The sequence below is a fragment of the Cherax quadricarinatus genome, chromosome 9, assembly GCF_038502225.1.
Source record: "Cherax quadricarinatus isolate ZL_2023a chromosome 9, ASM3850222v1, whole genome shotgun sequence".
Taxonomy (NCBI): Eukaryota; Metazoa; Arthropoda; class Malacostraca; order Decapoda; family Parastacidae; genus Cherax; species Cherax quadricarinatus.
In genome coordinates this window covers 61,659,093-61,681,982 of record NC_091300.1, presented here as the reverse complement: position 1 = coordinate 61,681,982, position 22,890 = coordinate 61,659,093, and the positions used below count along the sequence as shown (strand labels likewise).

The 22,890-nt window shown below is 44.5% G+C and overlaps 1 protein-coding gene across 2 annotated transcripts in view; it reads left to right on the top strand.

Annotated features, from left to right (window-relative positions):
* The first annotated feature begins 17,089 nt into the window (after positions 1–17,089).
* LOC128686047 (CDK5 and ABL1 enzyme substrate 2) overlaps positions 17,090–22,890 on the top strand; it is a 145,521-nt gene continuing 139,720 nt past the window's right edge. For both annotated transcript variants that reach the window (XM_070083450.1, XM_070083449.1), the window contains exon 1: positions 17,090–17,433. In XM_070083450.1, the coding sequence (XP_069939551.1) occupies positions 17,090–17,433 (344 nt within the window). The remainder of the gene's footprint in view (positions 17,434–22,890) is intronic.

Sequence of the window (22,890 nt, the reverse complement as noted above, 5' to 3'; positions counted from 1 at the left end):
ACAGCACCGTGTCTTCCATTGCAGATGACACCCGAATCTGCATGACAGTGTCTTCCATTGCAGACACTGCAAGGCTCCAGGCGGACATCAACCAAATCTTTCAGTGGGCTGCAGAAAACAATATGAAGTTCAACGATGAGAAATTTCAATTACTCAGATATGGTAAACATGAGGAAATTAAATCTTCATCAGAGTACAAAACAAATTCTGGCCACAAAATAGAGCGAAACACCAACGTCAAAGACCTGGGAGTGATTATGTCGGAGGATCTCACCTTCAAGGACCATAACATTGTATCAACCGCATCTGCTAGAAAAATGACAGGATGGATAATGAGAACCTTCAAAACTAGGGAGGCCAAGCCCATGATGACACTCTTCAGGTCACTTGTTCTATCTAGGCTGGAATATTGCTGCACTCTAACAGCACCTTTCAAGGCAGGTGAAATTGCCGACCTAGAAAATGTACAGAGAACTTTCACGGCGCGCATAACGGAGATAAAACACCTCAATTACTGGGAGCGCTTGAGGTTTCTAAACCTGTATTCCCTGGAACGCAGGAGGGAGAGATACATGATTATATACACCTGGAAAATCCTAGAGGGACTAGTACCGAACTTGCACACGAAAATCACTCACTACGAAAGCAAAAGACTTGGCAGACGATGCACCATCCCCCCAATGAAAAGCAGGGGTGTCACTAGCACGTTAAGAGACCATACAATAAGTGTCAGGGGCCCGAGACTGTTCAACTGCCTCCCAGCACACATAAGGGGGATTACCAACAGACCCCTGGCAGTCTTCAAGCTGGCACTGGACAAGCACCTAAAGTCAGTTCCTGATAAGCCGGGCTGTGGCTCGTACGTTGGTTTGCGTGCAGCCAGCAGCAACAGCCTGGTTGATCAGGCGCTGATCCACCAGGAGGCCTGGTCACAGACCGGGCCGCGGGGGCGTTGACCCCCGAAACTCTCTCCAGGTAAACTCCAGTGTAGGAGAGGTTGACAAGATTAGGTTAGTGTTGGAGAGGTTGGTAAGTTTAGGTTAGTGTTGGAGAGGTTGGTAAGTTTAGGTTAGTGTTGGAGAGGTTGACGAGGCTAGGTTAGTGATGGAGAGGTTGACGAGGCTAGGTTAGTGTTGGAGAGGTTGACGAGGCTAGGTTAGTGTTGGAGAGGTTGACAAGGTTAGGTTAGTGTTGGAGAGGTTGACAAGGTAGGTGAAGGTAGCAGCCAGGGAGAACCTTGGCTTCTCTCCAGGTTAACATATAACATCTTAAGTCAGTATGTGTAGCGAAGGTCGATGCTCGAGTGTGCGTGTACACACTTGCCAATTTGTGGTTGCAGAGGTCGATTCACAGCTCCTGGCCCCACCTCTTCACTGGTCGTTCCTAGACCTACTGTTTCTCTGCTCAATGAGCTTCATCGTATCTCTTCTTAAAACTATGTATGGATCCTGCCTCCACTACATACCTCTTCACATTATTCCACTTCCTGACAACTCTATGGCTGAAGAAATACTTCCTAGGATGTCTGGTATTCATCTGTGTGTGTGTGTACTCACTGGTGTGAATGCAGGGGTCGAGTCACAGCTCCTGGCCACGAAATCAATTTCCACAATTATCGTTTGGACTACGCTCCTCCCCTATCACATTCTAGAGGGCAATGAAGTTCTTAAGAAGTCTGATGTACTCACCTAATAGTGGTTGCAGGGGTCGATTCATAGCTCCTGGCCCCTCCTCTTCATGTGTGTGTGTGTGTGTGTGTGTGTCTGTGTGTGTGTGTGTGTACTCACCTATTTGTACTCACCTATTTGTGGTTGCAGGGGTCGAGTCCTAGCTCCTGGCCCAGCCTCTTCACCGGTTGCTACTAGGCCCTCTCTCTCCCCGCTCCATGAGCTTTATCAAACCTCGTCTTAAAACTGTGTATGGTTCCTGCCTCCACTACATCATTTTCTAGGCTATTCCACTGCCTTACAACTCTATGACTGAAGAAATACTTCCTACTATCTCTCTGACTCATTTGTGTCTTCAACTTCCAATTGTGGCCTCTTGTTTCTGTGTCCCCTCCCTGGAACATCCTGTCCTTGTCCACCTTGTCTATTCCACGCAGTATTTTATATGTCGTTATCATGTCTCCCCTGACCCTCCTGTCCTCCAGTGTCGTCAGGCCGATTTCCCTTAATCTTTCTTCATAGGACATTCCCCTTAGCTCTGGAACTAACCTTGTTGCAAACCTTTGTACTTTCTCTAGTTTCTTGACGTGCTTTATCAAGTGCGGGTTCCAAACAGGTGCTGCATACTCCAGTATGGGCCTGACATACACGGTGTACAGTGTCTTGAATGATTCCTTACTAAGGTATCGGAATGCTGTTCTCAGGTTTGCCAGGCGCCCATATGCTGCAGCAGTTATCTGATTGATGTGTGCTTCCGGAGACATGCTCGGTGTTATACTCACCCCAAGATCTTTCTCCTTGAGTGAGGTTTGCAGTCTTTGGCCACCTAGCCTATACTCTGTCTGTGGTCTTCTGTGCCCTTCCCCTATCTTCATGACTTTGCATTTGGCAGGATTAAATTCGAGAAGCCATTTGCTGGACCAGGTGTCCAGTCTGTCCAGGTCTCTTTGAAGTCCTGCCTGGTCCTCATCAGATTTAATTCTCCTCATTAACTTCACATCATCTGCAAACAGGGACACTTCTGAGTCTAACCCTTCCGTCATGTCATTCACATATACCAAAAATAGCACTGGTCCTAGGACCGACCCCTGTGGGACCCCGCTCGTCACAGGTGCCCACTGTGATACATCATTACGTACCATGACTCGTTGTTGCCTCCCTGTCAGGTATTCTCTGATCCATTGCAGTGCCCTTCCTGTTATATGCGCCTGATGCTCTAGCTTCTGCACTAATCTCTTGTGAGGAACTGTGTCAAAGGCCTTCTTGCAGTCCAAGAAGATGCAATCAACCCACCCCTCTCTCTCTTGTCTTACTTCTGTTATTTTATCATAAAACTCCAGAAGGTTTGTGACACAGGATTTGCCTTCCGTGAATCCGTGCTGGTTGGCATTTATACTCCTGTTCCGTTCCAGGTGCTCCACCACTCTCCTCCTGATAATCTTCTCCATAATTTTGCATACTATACAGTCAATGACACAGGTCTATAGTTTAGTGCCTCTTTTCTGTCTCCTTTTTTGAAAATGGGAACTACATTTGCCATCTTCCATACCTCAGGTAGTTGCCCAGTTTCCAGGGATGTGTTGAAGATTGTGGTAAGTGGTACGCACAACATATCTGCTCCCTCTCTAAGGACCCACAGAGAGATGTTGTCCAGTCCCATTGCCTTTGAGGTATCGATGTCCCTTAGCAGTTTCTTCACCTCCTCCTCATCTGTATGTATGTCGTCCAACACTTGTTGGTGTATTCCTTGTTGGTGTCCCCATCTGGTCTGTCCCCCCAGAGTCCTTCCTGTCTCTACTGTAAATACTTCCTTAAATCTCGTGTTGAGCTCCTCACATACCTCTTGATCGTTTCTTGTGAGTTCTCCACCTTCTTTCCTCAGCCTTATCACCTGGTCCTTGACTGTTGTCTTCCTCCTAATGTGGCTGTACAGCAGTTTCGGGTCAGATTTGACTTTCGATGCTATGTCGTTTTCATACTGTCGCTGGGCCTCCCTCCTTATCTGCGCATACTCGTTTCTGGCTCTTCTACTAATCTCCTTGTTTTCCTGGGTCCTATGCCTCCTGTACCTTTTCCATTCTCTGTTGCACTTAGTTTTTGCCTCCCTACACCTTCGGGTAAACCAAGGACTCGTTTTGGTCTTCCTATTATTTCTGTTTCCCTTGGGAACAAAACTTTCCTCTGCCTCCTTGCACTTTGTTGCCACATATTCCATCATCTCGTTTACTGATTTTCCTACCATTTCTCTGTCCCACTGAACCTCCTGCAGGAAGTTTCTCATACCTGTGTAGTCCCCCCTTTTATAGTTTGGCCTGTCCCCTTCAGTTCCTGTTACCTTCTCCACTTGTAACTCTACTATATAGTCAAAACTCAGAACCACATGATCGCTAGCTCCAAGGGGCCTCTCGTAAGTGATGTCCTCAATGTCTGAACTGCTCAGGGTGAACACAAGATCCAGTCTTGCTGGCTCATCCTCCCCTCTCTCTCTGGTTGTGTCCCTGACATGTTGATGCATGAGGTTTTCAAGTACCACATCCATCATCTTGGCTCTCCATGTTTCGGGACCCCCATGTGGCTCCAGGTTTTCCCAGTCGATCTCCCTGTGGTTGAAATCGCCCATTACCAGTAACTTTGCTCTGCTCGAGTGAGCTCTTCTTGCCACCTCAGCCAGTGTGTCCACCATCACCCTGTTGTTTTCTTCGTACTCCTCTCTTGGCCTCCTGCAGTTCTGTGGTGGGTTATACATCACTCCAATGACTACTTTATGTTCTCCGGACTGAATTGTACCTACAATGTAGTCTCTTTCTCCAATCATGTCCATGCCTTCCATTTCCTCAAATCCCCATCGGTGTTTTATGAGCAGTGCAACCCCTCCTCCCCCTCTACTCCTTCTATCTTTCCTCAGGAACTGATATCCTGTTGGGAAGATTGTGTCTGTTATTGTCTCAGCGAGTTTTGTTTCTGTGACTGCTATGATGTCTGGGGATTTTTCACTGATTCTTTCATTCCACTCCTCATGTTTATTCGTTATTCCATCCGCGTTTGTGTACCAAACCTTTAGTTTCTTTTCTATCATTGTGGTCATGCAAGTATATTGGGGTTGGGGGAGCGAGAGCCTTGGTGGGGGCCTATATGGGGCTGTGGTGTAGGTGGGGTTTGTGTTGATGGGGGTGGGGTCAGAATGCCCATAAGGGACAGCTGTTGGGGTGAGGTTTGTGATATGGGGGTTGGTGGCAGAGGGAACAGTGAGTGGGTTGTAGTATAGGTTGCTCAGTTGCGTTGGGAATGTCGCGGGTGGAGTCTTTTGGTGGGAGATTCTGTGGGGTGTGTTTGCCCTTCCTCCTGTGTCTGGGTCCTGCTCATTTTCATTGCTTCTCGTTCCTCCTTGCGTCTCTGTACCCTCTCTTTCAGTGTAGTCCTTTCTTCTTGTGTTCTGTCGCGGTCGAGGTATACTCTCTGGTACCCCTCTTTGTCCCTCAGTCTTGCTTTCTCTTGCAGAATCCTGGTTCGAACTGATTCTTCCTTGAAAGTTACTCTGACAGGCCGTATCCTTCCACTCGCAAACCACCCAATTCTCTGAAAATTTGTCACCTGGGTCATATTGCCCTCCCCTATTGTTTTCATGATGCCTTCAATCATTTTTTTCTCCTCCTGTTTTATTTCTTCAAAGTTGGCCCCCTTGGCTTCTTGGAGCCCGTACACAAAAACTGACCTCTCCCTTTCCTCCTCCCACTGAGTCTCCATCTGCTTCCTCTGAGGCATTTTATTTCCTTCTATTGACATGTTCTTGCCTTCAGTCCCTGTCATATCTGAAACTTCTATTCTCAGTGAACTGTCTTTCCTGACCAGCTGTCCCTTGCTACTGCAGTTGGCTGTTAGAATCTCTGCATATAACAAACCTTCATTGTCTTCGGACCTGTCGCTTGATCTTAGTGTGCTCATCGTCTTTTCCCTGGCCCCACGTGGGTCTGATAGGGCCTTCGTGTACGGCATGTCTCCGTTGTTGCTTACCATCCCCTTGTCTGCGCCTGACTTTGAATTTCCTTCATTGTCTTCGGACCTGTCGTTTGATCTCAGTGTGCTCATCGTCTTTTCCCTGGCCCCACGTGGGTCTGATAGGGCCTTCGTGTACGGCATGTCTCCGTTGTTGCTTACCATCCCCTTGTCTGTGCCTGACTTTGAATTTCCTGATGTCACATCTGAATTGTCATTTGTCTCTCTAATCTGTTTCAGGCTTTGCAGTTTCTCTTCTAAGCACTGTATCCTAGCTTCTGCTGCTAAGATCTGTACTTCCCACTTCCTGCACTCTTCAGCTATCCGCTCCTCCATTTTCTTACCAAGCTCTACTATCTTCCTTCCCCACTCTTCCTCCCTTTTTTGGAGCTCTAACTCCCAGTCTTTCCTCCCTGGTTCGTCTACCAGATCTCTGGTTTTCCGTCCTCTAAGGCCACCCATATGTGTGTGTGTGTGTGTGTGTGTGTGTGTGTGTGTGTGTGTGTGTGTGTGTGTGTGTAGTACAGGATGTGAGGCGGACTTAACTTTAAAGTGGATTAAAATAACAAGAGCATCGTGATCCTACAAATTCATATACATTAATATATTTTGGGTCTTACAAAGTGACGTGAGACACAGAGTTGACATCAACCATCAGTAGTAACATCAACCATCAGTGGTAACATCAACCATCAGTGGTAACATCAACCATCAGTGGTAACATCAACCATCAATGGTAACATCAACCATCAGTGGTAACATCAACCATCAGTGGTAACATCAACCATCAGTGGTAACATCAACCATCAGTGGTAACATCAACCATCAGTGGTAACATCAACCATCAGTGGTAACATCAACCACCGGTGGTAACATCAATCATCAATGGTAACACCAACCATCAGTGGTAACATCAACCATCAGTGGTAACATCAACCATCAATGGTAACATCAACCACCAGTGGTAACATCAACCATCAATGGTAACATCAACCATCAGTGGTAACATCAACCATCAGTGGTAACATCAACCATCAGTGGTAACATCAACCATCAATGGTAACATCAACCACCAGTGGTAACATCATCCATCAATGGTAACATCAACCACCAGTGGTAACATCAACCATCAGTGGTAACATAACCACCAGTGGTAACATAACCATATCATAAAAATCTTTGAAAGGGTCCTAAGAAGCAAGATCACCACCCATCTAGAAACCCATCAGTTACACAACCCAGGGCAACATGGGTTTAGAACAGGTCGCTCCTGTCTGTCTCAACTACTGGATCACTACGACAAGGTCCTAAATGCACTAGAAGACAAAAAGAATGCAGATGTAATATATACAGACTTTGCAAAAGCCTTCGACAAGTGTGACCATGGCGTAATAGCGCACAAAATGCGCGCTAAAGGAATAACAGGAAAAGTCGGTCGATGGATCTATAATTTCCTCACTAACAGAACACAGAGAGTAGTCGTCAACAGAGTAAAGTCCGAGGCAGCTACGGTGACAAGCTCTGTCCCACAAGGCACAGTACTAGCTCCCATCTTGTTCCTCATCCTCATATCCGACATAGACAAGGATGTCAGCCACAGCACCGTGTCTTCCTTTGCAGATGACACCCGAATCTGCATGACAGTGTCTTCCATTGCAGACACTGCAAGGCTCCAGGCGGACATCAACCAAATCTTTCAGTGGGCTGCAGAAAACAATATGAAGTTCAACGATGAGAAATTTCAATTACTCAGATATGGTAAACATGAGGAAATTAAATCTTCATCAGAGTACAAAACAAATTCTGGCCACAAAATAGAGCGAAACACCAACGTCAAAGACCTAGGAGTGATTATGTCGGAGGATCTCACCTTCAAGGACCATAACATTGTATCAATCGCATCTGCTAGAAAAATGACAGGATGGATAATGAGAACCTTCAAAACTAGGGAGGCCAAGCCCATGATGACACTCTTCAGGTCACTTGTTCTATCTAGGCTGGAATATTGCTGCACTCTAACAGCACCTTTCAAGGCAGGTGAAATTGCCGACCTAGAAAATGTACAGAGAACTTTCACGGCGCGCATAACGGAGATAAAACACCTCAATTACTGGGAGCGCTTGAGGTTTCTAAACCTGTATTCCCTGGAACGCAGGAGGGAGAGATACATGATTATATACACCTGGAAAATCCTAGAGGGACTAGTACCAAACTTGCACACGAAAATCACTCACTACGAAAGCAAAAGACTTGGCAGACGATGCACCATCCCCCCAATGAAAAGCAGGGGTGTCACTAGCACGTTAAGAGACCATACAATAAGTGTCAGGGGCCCGAGACTGTTCAACTGCCTCCCAGCACACATAAGGGGGATTACCAACAGACCCCTGGCAGTCTTCAAGCTGGCACTGGACAAGCACCTAAAGACAGTTCCTGATCAGCCGGGCTGTGGCTCGTACGTTGGTTTGCGTGCAGCCAGCAGCAACAGCCTGGTTGATCAGGCGCTGATCCACCAGGAGGCCTGGTCACAGACCGGGCCGCGGGGGCGTTGACCCCCGAAACTCTCTCCAGGTAAACTCCAGGTAATCAATGGTAACATCAATCATCAGTGATAACATCAACCATCAATGGTAACATAACCATCAGTGGCAACATTAACTATCAATGGTAACATCATCCATCAATGGTAACATAACCATCAGTGGTAACATTAACCATCAATGGTAACATCAATCATCAGTGGTAACATCAACCGTCAATGGTAGTTTCAACCATCAGTGGAAACATTAACCATCAGTGGTAACATCAACCACCAGTGGTAACATCAACCATCATTGGTAACATCAACCATCAGTGGTAACATCAACCATCAGTAGTAACATCAACCATCAGTGGCAACATCAACCATCAGTGGTAACATCATCCACCAGTTATAACATCATCCACCAGTGGTAACATCAACCATCAGTGGTAACATCAACCATCAGTGGTAACATCATCCACCAGTTATAACATCAACCACCAGTGGTAACATCAACCATCAGTGGTAACATCAACCATCAGTGGTAACATCAACCATCAGTGGTAACATCATCCACCAGTTATAACATCAACCACCAGTGGTAACATCATCCATCAGTGGTAACATCAACCATCAGTAATAACATCATCCACCAGTTATAACCTCAACCACCAGTGGTAACATCATCCATCAGTGGTAACATCAACCATCAGTAATAACATCATCCACCAGTTATAACATCATCCACCAGTTATAACATCAACCATCAGTGGTAACATCAACCATCAGTGGTAACATCATCCACCAGTTATAACATCAACCACCAGTGGTAACATCAACAATCAGTGGTAACATCAACCATCAGTGGTAACATCAACCATCAGTGGTAACATCAACCATCAGTGGTAACATCAACCATCAGTGGTAACATCATCCACCAGTGGTAACATCATCCACCAGTTATAACATCAACCACCAGTGGTAACATCAACCATCAGTGGTAACATCAACCATCAGTGGTAACATCATCCACCAGTGGTAACATCATCCACCAGTTATAACATCAACCACCAGTGGTAACATCAACCATCAGTGGTAACATCAATCATCAGTAGTAACATCAACCATCAGTGGTAACATCAACAATCAGTTATAACATCAACCACCAGTGGTAACATCAACCATCAGTGGTAACATCAACCATCAGTGGTAACATCAATCATCAGTAGTAACATCAACCATCAGTGGTAACATCAATCATCAGTAGTAACATCAACCATCAGTGGTAACATCAATCATCAGTAGTAACATCAACCATCAGTGGTAACATCAACCACCAGTGGTAACATCATCCACCAGTTATAACATCAACCACCAGTGGTAACATCAATCATCAGTAGTAACATCAACCATCAGTGGTAACATCAATCATCAGTAGTAACAGTGGTGCTAAGTTTCTTAACATCTTCATGGAGAACCTGGCGACCGAGAAATAATTCAACACCGTCCTTCCCAACACAGTTACTTGGCTAAGATACGTTGATGATATATTTTTTTTCTTTTCTAGATGTTTCAATATCCAGGTCCTCCTCAACAAGATCATTGCTGCCGAACCATCAATAAAGTTTACACTTGAACTCGAAAAAGAATGCAAACTTCCTTTCCTGGACGTCCTCCTTTGCAGGTTTCCCGACAGTGACAAACTTCCCTTCAAAGTGTATAGAAAACCTACCAACAACGATGATCTTATACACTTGTCTTGGCACCAAGACACCTGCACTAAAAGATGTCCTTATTGGCGACTTCTTGAGACGTCTTGGCATCTCCGTCCCTTGCTTCCTTGAAGAAGAATAAATCTACGTAACACAAGCCTTCACATGCCTCTAGTTTCCATCTTTCTTCCGCCGGCAGTGAATCTTACCAAGTGTCTAGAGGTAAATACACACAGATCTAAATGGATTGTGAAATCGTGCAATTGCATTAAGTTTTATAACCTACATGAACTGTATCACTGTAGGCAACAAGAGCATTTCACCCCTCCATGGAAGATGTGTTCATTTAATATCACATACCTACAAGTCCCTCCCAAGAAGCTCATTGCTAGTAATCCCTTCCTTAAATCTCTTGTTAGAGCAACTGCTCAAGAAGAAATTTCTCACCTAGCTGGTAGTAATAAGTTATCACAAGTTATATACACTGATGGATCTAAACAGGAGTCTTCTGGCAGGGCTGCATCTGCTCTTGTTGCCACCTCCCTAGTTAAGAACGATAATAAATTTGTTGAGTTAGGCATAAGAATTAACAACTGGGCGTCTACACTGCAAACTGAATTGTTTGCAATCCTAATGGCGCTAAAGCTAACCTATGACACTGAGCTTGACTCTATCATCATTACTGATTCTATGTCATCATTGAAGGCTCTTGACTCATATAATGACTCCAACAACATGCTCATTGGGGAAGCCAGGTATAGATACTCAAAAATTAGGGACAAAGGAATTAATGTACAATTGCTATGGATCCCATCACACATTGGATTACTCCTTCATGATAAAGTTGATATGTTAGCCAAAAAGAGTACCCAGAAGGAGAATGTAGAATATAACTTTGATATAACTGTGTCTAGCATTAGGAATAATATTAGGAGAGAAGTAAATAATGAAAATGATTGTTATAGGAATGCAGTTAGAAGCCTGAGTAGATCTATAACCCACTATGATAACATGAACGTAGATAAGTATGTTTATGGAGCAACTTGCAATGTGAACAGACTGACTGATGTTGTAGTGGCCAGGCTTAGGCTTGGTTACAAGTACTTCTGGCAGTTTGGGAGACACGCAGATGATGATCAAACTAAATGTAAATAATGTGCTCAGGCATATGGTCACTCTCTTGAACACTATGTGCTTAATTGTCCACTTATTGAGGAATACAGAGACAGACAGTATAATAACCTATGTGACATGTCAAGATATCTTATTAATGAAAATAAGATACCAGATATACTAAGCAAATTTCCTAAATTTGCTTGTAACAGATAAGTGAACTATAGATATGTAGACATAAATCCATATGTATTCCTGTTAACCCTTTGGGGCCTAGTTCCTAGGCCTTTTGTGTATCCATATGCTCTCGCGCTACCCTCCACAGGATGGATATGGGGTGCACAATAAACTAGCCACTTCGGTGGCAAAATCTAAAATCTAAATCTTCCGCCGGCATGGCAGACTATACTTAACAAGCCCTCCATGGAACAGTTCATGATGCTCCCATGTCGTGATGTTGCCACGAACAATCGCCAGGTATTGATAAGAGCAATAAACACATTATCCATCAAAGGCCTCGCTACTGAACGTAGCCCCACACCTCTAACTTCCACAGCTGGCGTCTACACCATCCACTGTGGATACTTTCCCACGAAACATGTAGGTGAAACAGGCAGAAATCTTTCGGTCTGCCTGAAGGTATGTATATACCTGTTGTTTTAGAAAGACACGTAAGCAAACACTATGACATATTTATTAGAAAACGTTTCGGTCCTGGGACCTTGATCAAGGTCCCAGGACCGAAACGTTTTCTAATAAATATGTCATAGTGTTTGCTTACGTGTCTTTCTAAACCAACTTGTCGGTATTTATTAGCAAGGTTTATACCATATACCTGTTGTATGGTACGTGTGTATATACCTGTTGCGTGGTACATGTATACCTGCTGTGTGGTACCTGTGTATATACCTGCTGTGTGGTACCTGTGCATATACTTGCTGTGTGGTACCTGTGCATATACTTGCTGTGTGGTACCTGTGTATATACTTGCTGCGTGGTACCTGTGTATATACTTGCTGTGTGGTACCTGTGTATATACTTGCTGTGTGGTACCTGTGCATATACTTGCTGTGTGGTACCTGTGTATATACTTGCTGCGTGGTACCTGTGTATATACTTGCTGTGTGGTACCTGTGTATATACTTGCTGTGTGGTACCTGTGCATATACTTGCTGTGTGGTACCTGTGTATATACTTGCTGTGTAGTACCTGTGTATATACTTGCTGCGTGGTACCTGTGTATATACCTGCTGTTTGGTATGTGTGTATATACCTGCTGTGTGTACCTGTGTATATATCTGCTATTCCACTTCCTGACTACTCTATGACTGAAGAAATACTTCCTAACATCCCTTTGACTCATCTGGGTCTTCAACTTCCAATTGTGACCACTTGTTTCTGTGTCCCCTCTCTGGAACATCCTGTCTCTGCCCACCTTGTCTATTTCACGCAGTATTTTGTATGTCGTTATCATGTCTCCCTTAACCCTCCTGTCCTCCAGTGTTGTCAGGCCGATTTCCCTTAACCTTTCTTCGTAGGACATTCCCCTTAGCTCTGGAACTAACCTTGTCGCAAACCTTTTAACTTTCTCTAATTTCTTGACATGCTTGATCAAGTGTGGGTTCCAAAAAGGTGCTGCATACTCCAGTATGGGCCTGACGTACACATTGTACAGTGTCTTGAACGATTCCGTACTAAGGTATCGGAACGCTATTCTCAGGTTTGCCAGGCGCCCATATGCTGCAGCAGTTATCTGGTTGATGTGTGCTTCCGGAGACGTGCTTGGGGTTACACTCACTCCAAGATCTTTATCCTTGAGCGAGGTTTGCAGTTTTTAGCCACCTAGCCTATACTCCGTCTGCTGTCTCCTTTGTCCTTCCCCGGTCTTCATGACTTTACATTTGACGGGGTTAAATCCGAGAAGCCAGTTGCTGGACCAGGTGTCCAGCCTGACCAGGTCTCTTTGAAGTCCTGCCTGATCCTCATCTGATTTAATTCTCCTCAATAACTTCACATCTTCTGTGAACAGGGACATTTCTAAGTCTAACCCTTCCATCATCTCATTCACATATACCAGAAATAGCACTGGTCCCTGTGGGACCCCAGTCGTCACAGGTGCCCACTGTGTTACCTCATCACGTACCATGACTCGTTGTTGCCTCCCTGTCAGGTATTCTCTGATCCATTGCAGTGCCCTTCCTATTATACGCGCCTGATCTTCTAGCTTCTGCACCAATCTCCAGCAGCTAGAGGTGCAGTCCAAGAAGATTCAGTCAACCCACCCCTCCCTCTCGTGTCATACTTCTGTTACTTTAACATAAAACTCCAGTAGGTTTGTGACACAGGATTTACCTTTCATAAATCCGTGCTGGTTGGCGTTTATACTCTTGTTTCTTTCCAGGTGCTCCACTACTCTCCTTCTGATAATCTTCTCCATGACTTTGCATACTATACACGGAAGTCACACTGGTCTATAGTTTAGTGCCTCTTTTCTGTCTCCTTTTTTTAAAAATGGGAACTACATTTGCCGTCTTCCATACCTCAGGTAATTGCCCAGTTTCAAGGGATGTGTTGAAGATTGTGGTTTATTTATTTATTTATTTATTTATTTATTTATTTATTTATTTATTTGAACTTAATACAGAGAAGTACAAAGAAATACAGTAATTAAGTGTAACATGCCAAAGCCACTTGTATGCAGAGCATTATGGCCAGGCTTAAAGTTAACTTAAGATTAATTAAGCAATGATATATTCAGTGGTAATACATTATTGTAAACAGATTACAATTAAGCACAAATGAGTATTACAAAGACAGGTAATATGGTTATTTACTGTGCTGCTGTGCAGTCAGTAGAATGGAGTATTCAGTTAGGTAATGTAATAAAAAATAACAAAGTTTGATTGGGTCATAGGTTAAACATTTATGAGATACAATTATGAGAAACATTTGTGAGATACAATTTATGAGATACAATTATTCAGTATTTATTTAGTTGTGGGTGAGTAAGTGATTTTTGAGAAGAGACTTGAATTTATAAACAGTGTTTCTTTTATATTCACAGGTAATGAATTCCAGATTTTAAGGCCTTTTATGTGCATTGAGTTTTTGCATAGCGTGAGGTGGACACGAGGAACATCAAAGAGTGATCTGTGCCTTGTGTTATGGTCATGTGTTCTGTTGAGGTTGGTAAGATGTTTGAGGGGAGGGTTTATATCCGAGTTAAGTGTTCTATGTATGTAGTAGGTGCAGTAATAAGTATGAATGTTTTGTATGGTGAGTTGGTTTAGAGTTCTGAATATTGGTGGAGTGTGCTGCCTCTAGTGGGAATTTGTTATCATTCTGACTGCAGCCTTTTGTTGGGTAATTAGTGGTCTGAGATGGTTTAATGTTGTAGATCCCCATGCACAAATTCCATAGGTGAGATAGGGTTGACTGTGGAACATAGTACCGTATCTTCGATAGTATGCCTACGGTCTTGGAAAATTTCTTGGAAATTTGTTGTATATGTATTTGAAATTTGAGTCTATTATCAAGGTGGATTCCTAAGAATTTTCCCTCTGTGAGCTTTGTGATAGATGATCCATTTATCATTTTGTTAAGAGGGACATCTGTAGCTCTGTTACCAAACTGAATGAAGAAAGTTTTGTCAATGTTTAGAGTAAGTTTGTTAGTACTCATCCAGGTAGATATTTTCTGTAATTCGGTATTCACAGTATTGGCTAGCATGACTGGGCTCGGGTGAGAGAAGACGTATGTAGTGTCATCTGCAAATAGTGTGGGTTTGAGTAGTTGCGATGCATTTGGTAGGTCATTTATGTATATGAGAAAGAGAAGAGGGCAAGGACACTTCCCTGTGGGACACCAACTGTAATTGGCTGTGCAGAAGAGTTTGCCCCATTTGTGTTCACATATTGGCTTCTGTTGCTGAGGTAAGACTTAGGTAGTTGAGGGAGTGCCCTCTTATACCATAGTGTGACAATTTTACGTGGAGCAAGTCATGGTCAACTGTATCAAAAGCTTTACGTAAGTCAATGAAGATCCCCAGTGGGGCTTCTTTTTTCTCTATTGCAGTGTATATATGTTCTAGCATGTGTATAATAGCATCATTAGTATTTTTATTAGGCCTGAACCCAAATTGACAGGGGTTGAGTATGTTGTGGGAGATGAGGTAGGAATAGATTCGCTTATGAATGAATTTTTCGAAGATTTTAGAGAGAGGGTGTAAGTTGGATATTGGCCTATAGTTATTCAAGTCTGTTTGGTCCTCTCCTTTATGGATCGGGGTGGCCCTTGCTATTTTGAGAACTGTAGGGAAGGTGGAGGATTCGATGGATTTGTTAAAGAGTGTTGCGATGATTGGTGACAGTACTAGTGAAGCTTTTTTGTATATAAAGTGTGGTAAGATATTTAAATCTCCTGTCTTGTTTTTTAGTGTGCTGATAATAAGGGAGACTTCAGTTGGGTTAGTCGGAGCTAGGAACAGTGTGTTCGGGTCGTTTCCAGTGAGATAGTCATTGGGTGGGGTATTTGAGCTTGAGAATTTATTGGCAAGGTTTTTTCCTATAGTGGAGAAGAAATTATTGAGTCTCCTTGCTGTTTCAGTTGGCGGGAGTTGGGGTTCATCTGGTTTTGTTAGTTCAATTTCGCTATTTCGTGATATTTTTTTTGTTCCTAGAATTTCAGATAGAGTTTTCCAGGTCTTTTTTATATCACCTCTTAAGTTGGATAATCTGTTCTCATAATACAATTTTTTAGCCCTTCTTATCAGGCTGGTTAGGATTGACGAGCAACGTTTTGTTTGGTCTCTGGTTATGTGATCCATTCTGTACTGTTTTTCGTATAGGTGCTTTGTATTTATGGATTTGAGGATGCTGGGTGTTAGCCAGGGACTGTTCAGTCTCTTAGCTGTCATCTATTTAGTTTTTTTAGGGCAGTGCTTGTTATAGAAGTTTTGGGTCTTTTTTAGAAAATTATTAATACATGCATCAATATCTGTATAGATTTCTAGCTCAGTGTGCCAGTCAATGTTTGTTACTGCTGTTGTGAAGTTATTAATGGCTGCCTCATTGTGAAGTCTGAAGGTGACTTTAGTAGTGTCTTGGGGTAGTTTACCAAGAGTTGTTATGAGGAAAGTAGGGTAGTGGTCTGTGGTATTATCTGTAATTATGCCTGATTTTAAAGGGGATATGGTGTTGGTCCAGATGTGGTCAAGTAGGGAAACACTAGTCTCTGTAACTCTTGTAGGTTTTGTTACTGTTGTTAGCAACATGCAGTTACTCATAGTGTTTGCAAATTCAGTAACGTGTGGGTCCTGGTCTTGCAGGAGATTTATATTGAAGTCACCTGAGAGTAGTAAGTGATCTTCATTCATGCGTGCACCAGTTATCATACTTCCTAGGTTTTCACTAAAACAGCTAATGTTTGACTGTTGTACTCTGTAGACGTTTATCACTGTGAGAGGTTTTTGTAGGTATTTGGATTTGAATTTAGCTATTATATATTCCCCATGTTCACCCCATGGGGCACACAGCATTTCTGCTCCCTCTCTAAGGACCCACAGGGAGATGTTGTCTGGTCTCATTGCCTTTGAAGTATCAAGGTCCTTTAGCAGCTTCTTCACCTCCTCCTCAGTTGTGTGTATGTCATCCAACACTTGTTGATATATTCCTTGTTGGTGTCTCCCTCTGTTTTGTCCACCCAGAGGCCTTCCTGTCTCCACTGTAAATACTTCCTTAAATTTCTTGTTGAGCTCCTCATATACCTCTTGATCGCTTCTGGTGAGTTCCCCACCTTCTTTCCTCAGCCTGATATGTGTGTGTGTGTGTGTGTGTGTGTGTGTGTGTGTGTGTGTGTGTGTGTGTGTGTGTGTGTGTGTGTGTGTTTGTGTGTGTGTGTGTGTGTGTGTGTGTGTGTGTGTGTGTGTGCGTGTGTGTGCGTGTGTGCGTGTGTGTGTGTGTGTGCGTGTGTGTGCGTGTGTGTGCGTGTGTGTGTGTGTGTGTGTGTGGAGGTCGGCAGGTACGACAGGCTGGCTGCCGCCGCCGCCGCTGCTGCCGCCGCCGTCGCTGCCGCTGTCAGTTAAGATGGCGACTGTGTTACAGAGACAACGGTCACGCAGGAAGCTTGCAGCTCTCACCTTCCTCTCCAACATATCACTGGATGGCACTCACAGGGACACTAAGTTGGCACAGTATACCCGAGGAGGGGGCATGCTGGGTAAGACTGCTCCTCCTGCCCACCTGGACCTCAACACTGACACTAACGACAAGGAGAATCAGCTGGAGGAGCGACACAAAGTGTCAGCAACTACCAGCAGCAGTAGTTGTCAGCCAGGGTCCCTGGTGGTCAGCCAGGCTGCTGACACCACCACCACCACCACAACTACCACCCAAGCTGACAACCATCCCAACAACCACTTCAGAGACAGGTACCTACACTGCTACCTGAAGTTATGGTGCTACTTAAAGTTATGGTGCTACCTGAAGTTATGGTGCTACTTGAAGTTATGGTGCTACCTCAAGTTATGGTGCTACTTGAAGTTATGGTGCTACTTGAAGTTATGGTGCTACTTGAAGTTATGGTGCTACTTGAAGTTATGGTGCTACCTCAAGTTATGGTGCTACTTGAAGTTATGGTGCTATTTGAAGTTATGGTTCTACCTGAAGTTATGGTGCTACTTGAAGTTATGGTGCTACTTGAAGTTATGGTGCTACTTGAAGTTATGGTGCTACCTGAAGTTATGGTGCTACTTGAAGTTATGGTGCTACTTGAAGTTATGGTGCTACTTGAAGTTATGGTGCTACTTGAAGTTATGGTGCTACTTGAAGTTATGGTGCTACTTGAAGTTATGGTGCTACCTGAAGTTATGGTGCTACTTGAAGTTATGGTGCTACTTGAAGTTATGGTGCTACTTGAAGTTATGGTTCTACCTGAAGTTATGGTGCTACTTGAAGTTATGGTGCTACCTGAAGTTATGGTGCTACCTAGTTATGGTGCTACCTGAAGTTATGTTGCTACCTGAAGTTATGGTGCTACCTAGTTATGGTGCTACCTGAAATTATGGTTCTACCTAGTTATGGTGCTACCTGAAGTTATGGTGCTACCTGCAGTTATGCTGCTACCTAGTTATGGTGCTACCTGAAATTATGATGCTACCTAGTTATGGTGCTACCGGCAGTTATGGTGCTACCGGCAGTTATGGTGCTACCTGCAATTATGGTGCTACCTGCAGTTATGGTGCTACCTTGTTATGGTGTTACCTGCAGTTATGGTGCTACCTGCAGTTATGCTGCTACCTAGTTATGGTGTTACCTGAAGTTATGGTGCCACCTAGTTATGGTGCTACCGGCAGTTATGGTGCTACCTGCAGTTATGGTGCTGCCTGCAGTTATGGTGCTACCTGCAGTTGTGCTACCTGCAGTTATAGTGCTACTTGAAGTTATGGTGCTACCTGCAATTATGGTTCTACTTGCAGTTATGGTGCTACCTAGTTATGGTGCTGCCTGCAGTTATGGTGCTACCTGCAGTTATGGTGCTACCTGCAGTTATAGTGCTACCTAGTTATAGTCCTACCTAGTTATGGTGCTACCTAGTTATGGTGCTACCTAGTTATGGTTCTACTTGCAGTTATGGTCTACCTGTAGTTACGGTGCTACCTGAAGTTATGATGCTACCTAGTTATGGTGCTACCGGCAGTTATGGTGCTACCTAGTTGTGCTACCGGCAGTAATGGTGCTACCTGCAGTTATGGTGTTACCTAGTTATGGTGCTACCGGCAGTTATGGTGCTACCTGAAGTTATGGTGCTACCTGCAGTTATGGTGCTACCTAGTTATGGTGTTACCCACAGTTATGGTGCTACCTGCAGTTACGGTGCTACCTAGTTATGGTGTTACCCGCAGTTATGGTGCTACCTGCAGTGTGGTGCTACCTGCAGTTATGGTGCTACCTGCAGTGTGGTGCTACCTGCAGTTATGGTGCTACCTGCAGTGTGGTGCTACCTGCAGTTATGGTGCTACCTAGTTATGGTGTTACCTGAAGTTATGGTGCTACCTAGTTATGGTGTTACCTGAAGTTATGGTGCTACCTAGTTATGGTGTTACCTGAAGTTGTGCTACTGGCAGTTATGGTGCTACCTGCGGTTATGGTGCTACCTGCGGTTATGGTGCTACCGGCAGTTATGGTGTTACCTGCAGTTATGGTGCTACCTGCAGTTATGGTGCTACTTGAAGTTTATGTACTACCTGCATTTATGGTGCTAGCTGCAGTTATGGTGCTACCTAGTTATGGTGCTACTTGCAGTTATGTTGCTAGCTGAAGTTATGGTGCTACCTGAAGTTGTGGTGCTTCCTGAAGTTATGGTGCTACCTGAAGTTATGCTGCTACCTGAAGTTATGCTGCTACCTGAAGTTATGGTGCTACCTGCAGTTATGCTGCTACCTGCAGTTATGCTGCTACCTAGTTATGGTGCTACCTGAAGTTATGGTGCTACCTGAAGCTATGGTGCTACCTGAAGTTATGGTGCTCCTGAAGTTATGCTGCTACCTGAAGTTATACTGCTACCTGAAGTTATGGTGCTACCTAGTTATGGTGCTACCTGAAGTTATGCTGCTACCTGAAGTTATGGTGCTACCTGCAGTTATGCTGCTACCTGCAGTTATGCTGCTACCAGCCGTTATGGTGCTACCTGCAGTTATGGTGCTACCTACAGTTATGGTGCTACCTGTAGTTATTGTGCTACCTGCAGTTATGGTGCTACTTGAAGTTATGATGCTACCTGCAGTTATGGTGCTACCTACAGTTATGGTGTTACCTAGTTATTGTACTACCAGCAGTTATGGTGCTACTTGCAGTTATGGTGCTACCTGCAGTTGTAGTGCTACCTGCAGTTATGGTGCTACCTGCAGTTATGGCTCTACCTAGTTATGGTTCAGCCTACACTGTTACCTGCAATTATAGTGCTACTGGTTTTCGTGCAGCCTACGCTGCTACCTGCAGTTATGGTGCTACCTGCATTTATGGTGCTACCTAAATTTATGCTGCTACCTATAATTATGGTGCTACCTGCAGTTATGGTGTTACCTGCAGTTATGGTGCTACCTGCAATTATTGTGCTTCGTAGTTATGGTGCTAATTGCAGTTATGGTGCTACCTGCAGTTATGGTGCTTTATGGTGGCCGGATGGCTAAAGCTCCCACTTCACACACGGAGGGACCGGGTTCGATTCCCGGCGGTTGGAAACATTTCGACGTGTTTCCTTACACCTGTTGTCCTGTTCACCTAGCAGCAAATAGGTACCTGGGTGTTAGTGTGGGTCGCATCCTGGGGGACAAGACTGAGCACCACAACGGAAATAAGTTAGACAGTCCTCGATGACGCACTGACTTTCTTGGGTTATCCTGGGTGGCTAACCCTCCGGGGTTAAAAATCTGAACGAAATCTTATATGCACTGCTACCTAGTTATGGTGCTACCAGCAGTTTTGGTGCTATCTGTAATTATGGTGATACCAGCAGTTACTGTGCTACCAGGAGTGGTGCTACCTTCAGTTATGTGCTACCTGTAGTTATGGTGCTAGTCGCAGTTAAGGTGCTGCCTATGGACGGTGCTACCTTCAGTTATGTTGCTACCTAGTTATGGTGCTATTTGCAGTTATGGTGTTACATGCAGTTATGGTGCTTCCTGCAGTTATGGTGCTACCTTCAGTTATGGTGCTACCTGCAGTTATTGTGCAAACTGCAGCTGTGTGCTACTGCAGTTATGGTGCTGCCTGCAGCTATGGTGATTTTACTACCTAGTTATGGTGCTATCTGCAATAATGGTACCTGCAACACAGGTGCCTGCAACACTGATTCCTGCAACACTGGATCCTTCAACACAAGTGGTTGTCAGCAGTTCTGGTGCCTGCAACAGTGGTTGTCAGCAGTTCTGGTGCCTGCAACAGTTGTTGTCAGCAGTTCTAGTGCCTGCACCAGTGGTTGTCAGCAGTTCTGGTGCCTGCAACAGTTGTTGTCAGCAGTTCTGGTGCCTGCAACAGTGGTTGTCAGCAGTTCTGGTGCCTGCAACAGTTGTTGTCAGCAGTTCTGGTGCCTGCACCAGTGGTTGTCAGCAGCTTTGGTGCCTGCAGCAGTGGTTGCCAGCAGTTCTGGTGCCTGCAGCAGTGATTGTCAGCAGTTCTAGTGCCTGCACCGGTGGTTGTCAGCAGTTCTCGTGCCTGCAGCAGTGGTTGTCAGCAGTTCTGGTGCCTGCACCAGTGGTTGTCAGCAGTTCTGGTGCCTGCAACAGTGGTTGTCAGCAGTTCTGGTGCCTGCAACAGTGATTGTCAGAAGTTCTGGTGCCTGCACCAGTGGTTGTCAGCAGTTCTGGTGCCTGCACCAGTGGTTGTCAGCAGTTCTGGTGCCTGCAACAGTGGTTGTCAGACGTTCTGGTGCCTGCAACAGTGGTTGTCAGCAGTTCTGGCAGATTTGTAGTCTGTCTTTCATTTTGGTTATTCTAACATTGTTTGAGTGTATTATCCTATCAATGTTTTGGTAATCTTAACGTTGTCTAGATTATCCTTACCTTGCTTGGATTATCCAAACATTCTTTGACTTACTTATCCTAACCTTATTGGGTTATGTACTTCATACCCATGGTATGGGTGGTAGTCACTACAGATTCAAATAATAGGTCCAGCTACCTAGTACCAGTCTTATGGTAGCTAAGCAAGTTACTGTGGTAACAGGTCCAGCTACCTAGTACCAGTCTTATGGTAGCTAAGCAAGTTACTGTGGCAACAGATCCAGCTACCTAGTACCAGTCTTATGGTAGCTAAGCAAGTTACTGTGGTAACAGGTCCAGCTACCTAGTACCAGTCTTATGGTAGCTAAGCAAGTTACTGTGGCAACAGATCCAGCTACCTAGTACCAGTCTTATGGTAGCTAAGCAAGTTACTGTGGTAACAGGTCTGGCTACCTAGTACCAGTCTTATGGTAGCTAAGCAAGTTACTGTGGTAACAGGTCCAGCTACCTAGTACCAGTCTTATGGTAGCTAAGCAAGTTACTGTGGTAACAGGCCTGGCTACCTAGTACCAGTCTTATGGTAGCTAAGCAAGTTACTGTGGTAACAGGTCCAGCTGCCTACTACCAGTCTTATGGTAGCTAAGCAAGTTACTGTGGTAACAGGTCTGGCTACCTAGTACCAGTCTTATGGTAGCTAAGCAAGTTACTGTGGTAACAGGTCTGGCTACCTAGTACCAGTCTTATGGTAGCTAAGCAAGTTACTGTGGTAACAGGCCTGGCTACCTAGTACCAGTCTTATGGTAGCTAAGCAAGTTACTGTGGTAACAGGTCCAGCTACCTAGTACCAGTCTTATAGTAGCTAAGCAAGTTACTGTGGTAACAGGTCTGGCTACCTAGTACCAGTCTTATGGTAGCTAAGCAAGTTACTGTGGTAACAGGTCCAGCTACCTAGTACCAGTCTTATGGTAGCTAAGCAAGTTACTGTGGTAACAGGTCCAGCTACCTAGTACCAGTCTTATGGTAGCTAAGCAAGTTACTGTGGTAACAGGTCTGGCTACCTAGTACCAGTCTTATGTTAGCTAAGCAAGTTACTGTGGTAACAGGTCCAGCTGCCTACTACCAGTCTTATGGTAGCTAAGCAAGTTACTGTGGTAACAGGTCTGGCTACCTAGTACCAGTCTTATGGTAGCTAAGCAAGTTACTGTGGCAACAGATCCAGCTACCTAGTACCAGTCTTATGGTAGCTAAGCAAGTTACTGTGGTAACAGGTCTGGCTACCTAGTACCAGTCTTATGGTAGCTAAGCAAGTTACTGTGGTAACAGGTCCAGCTACCTAGTACCAGTCTTATGGTAGCTAAGCAAGTTACTGTGGTAACAGGTCTGGCT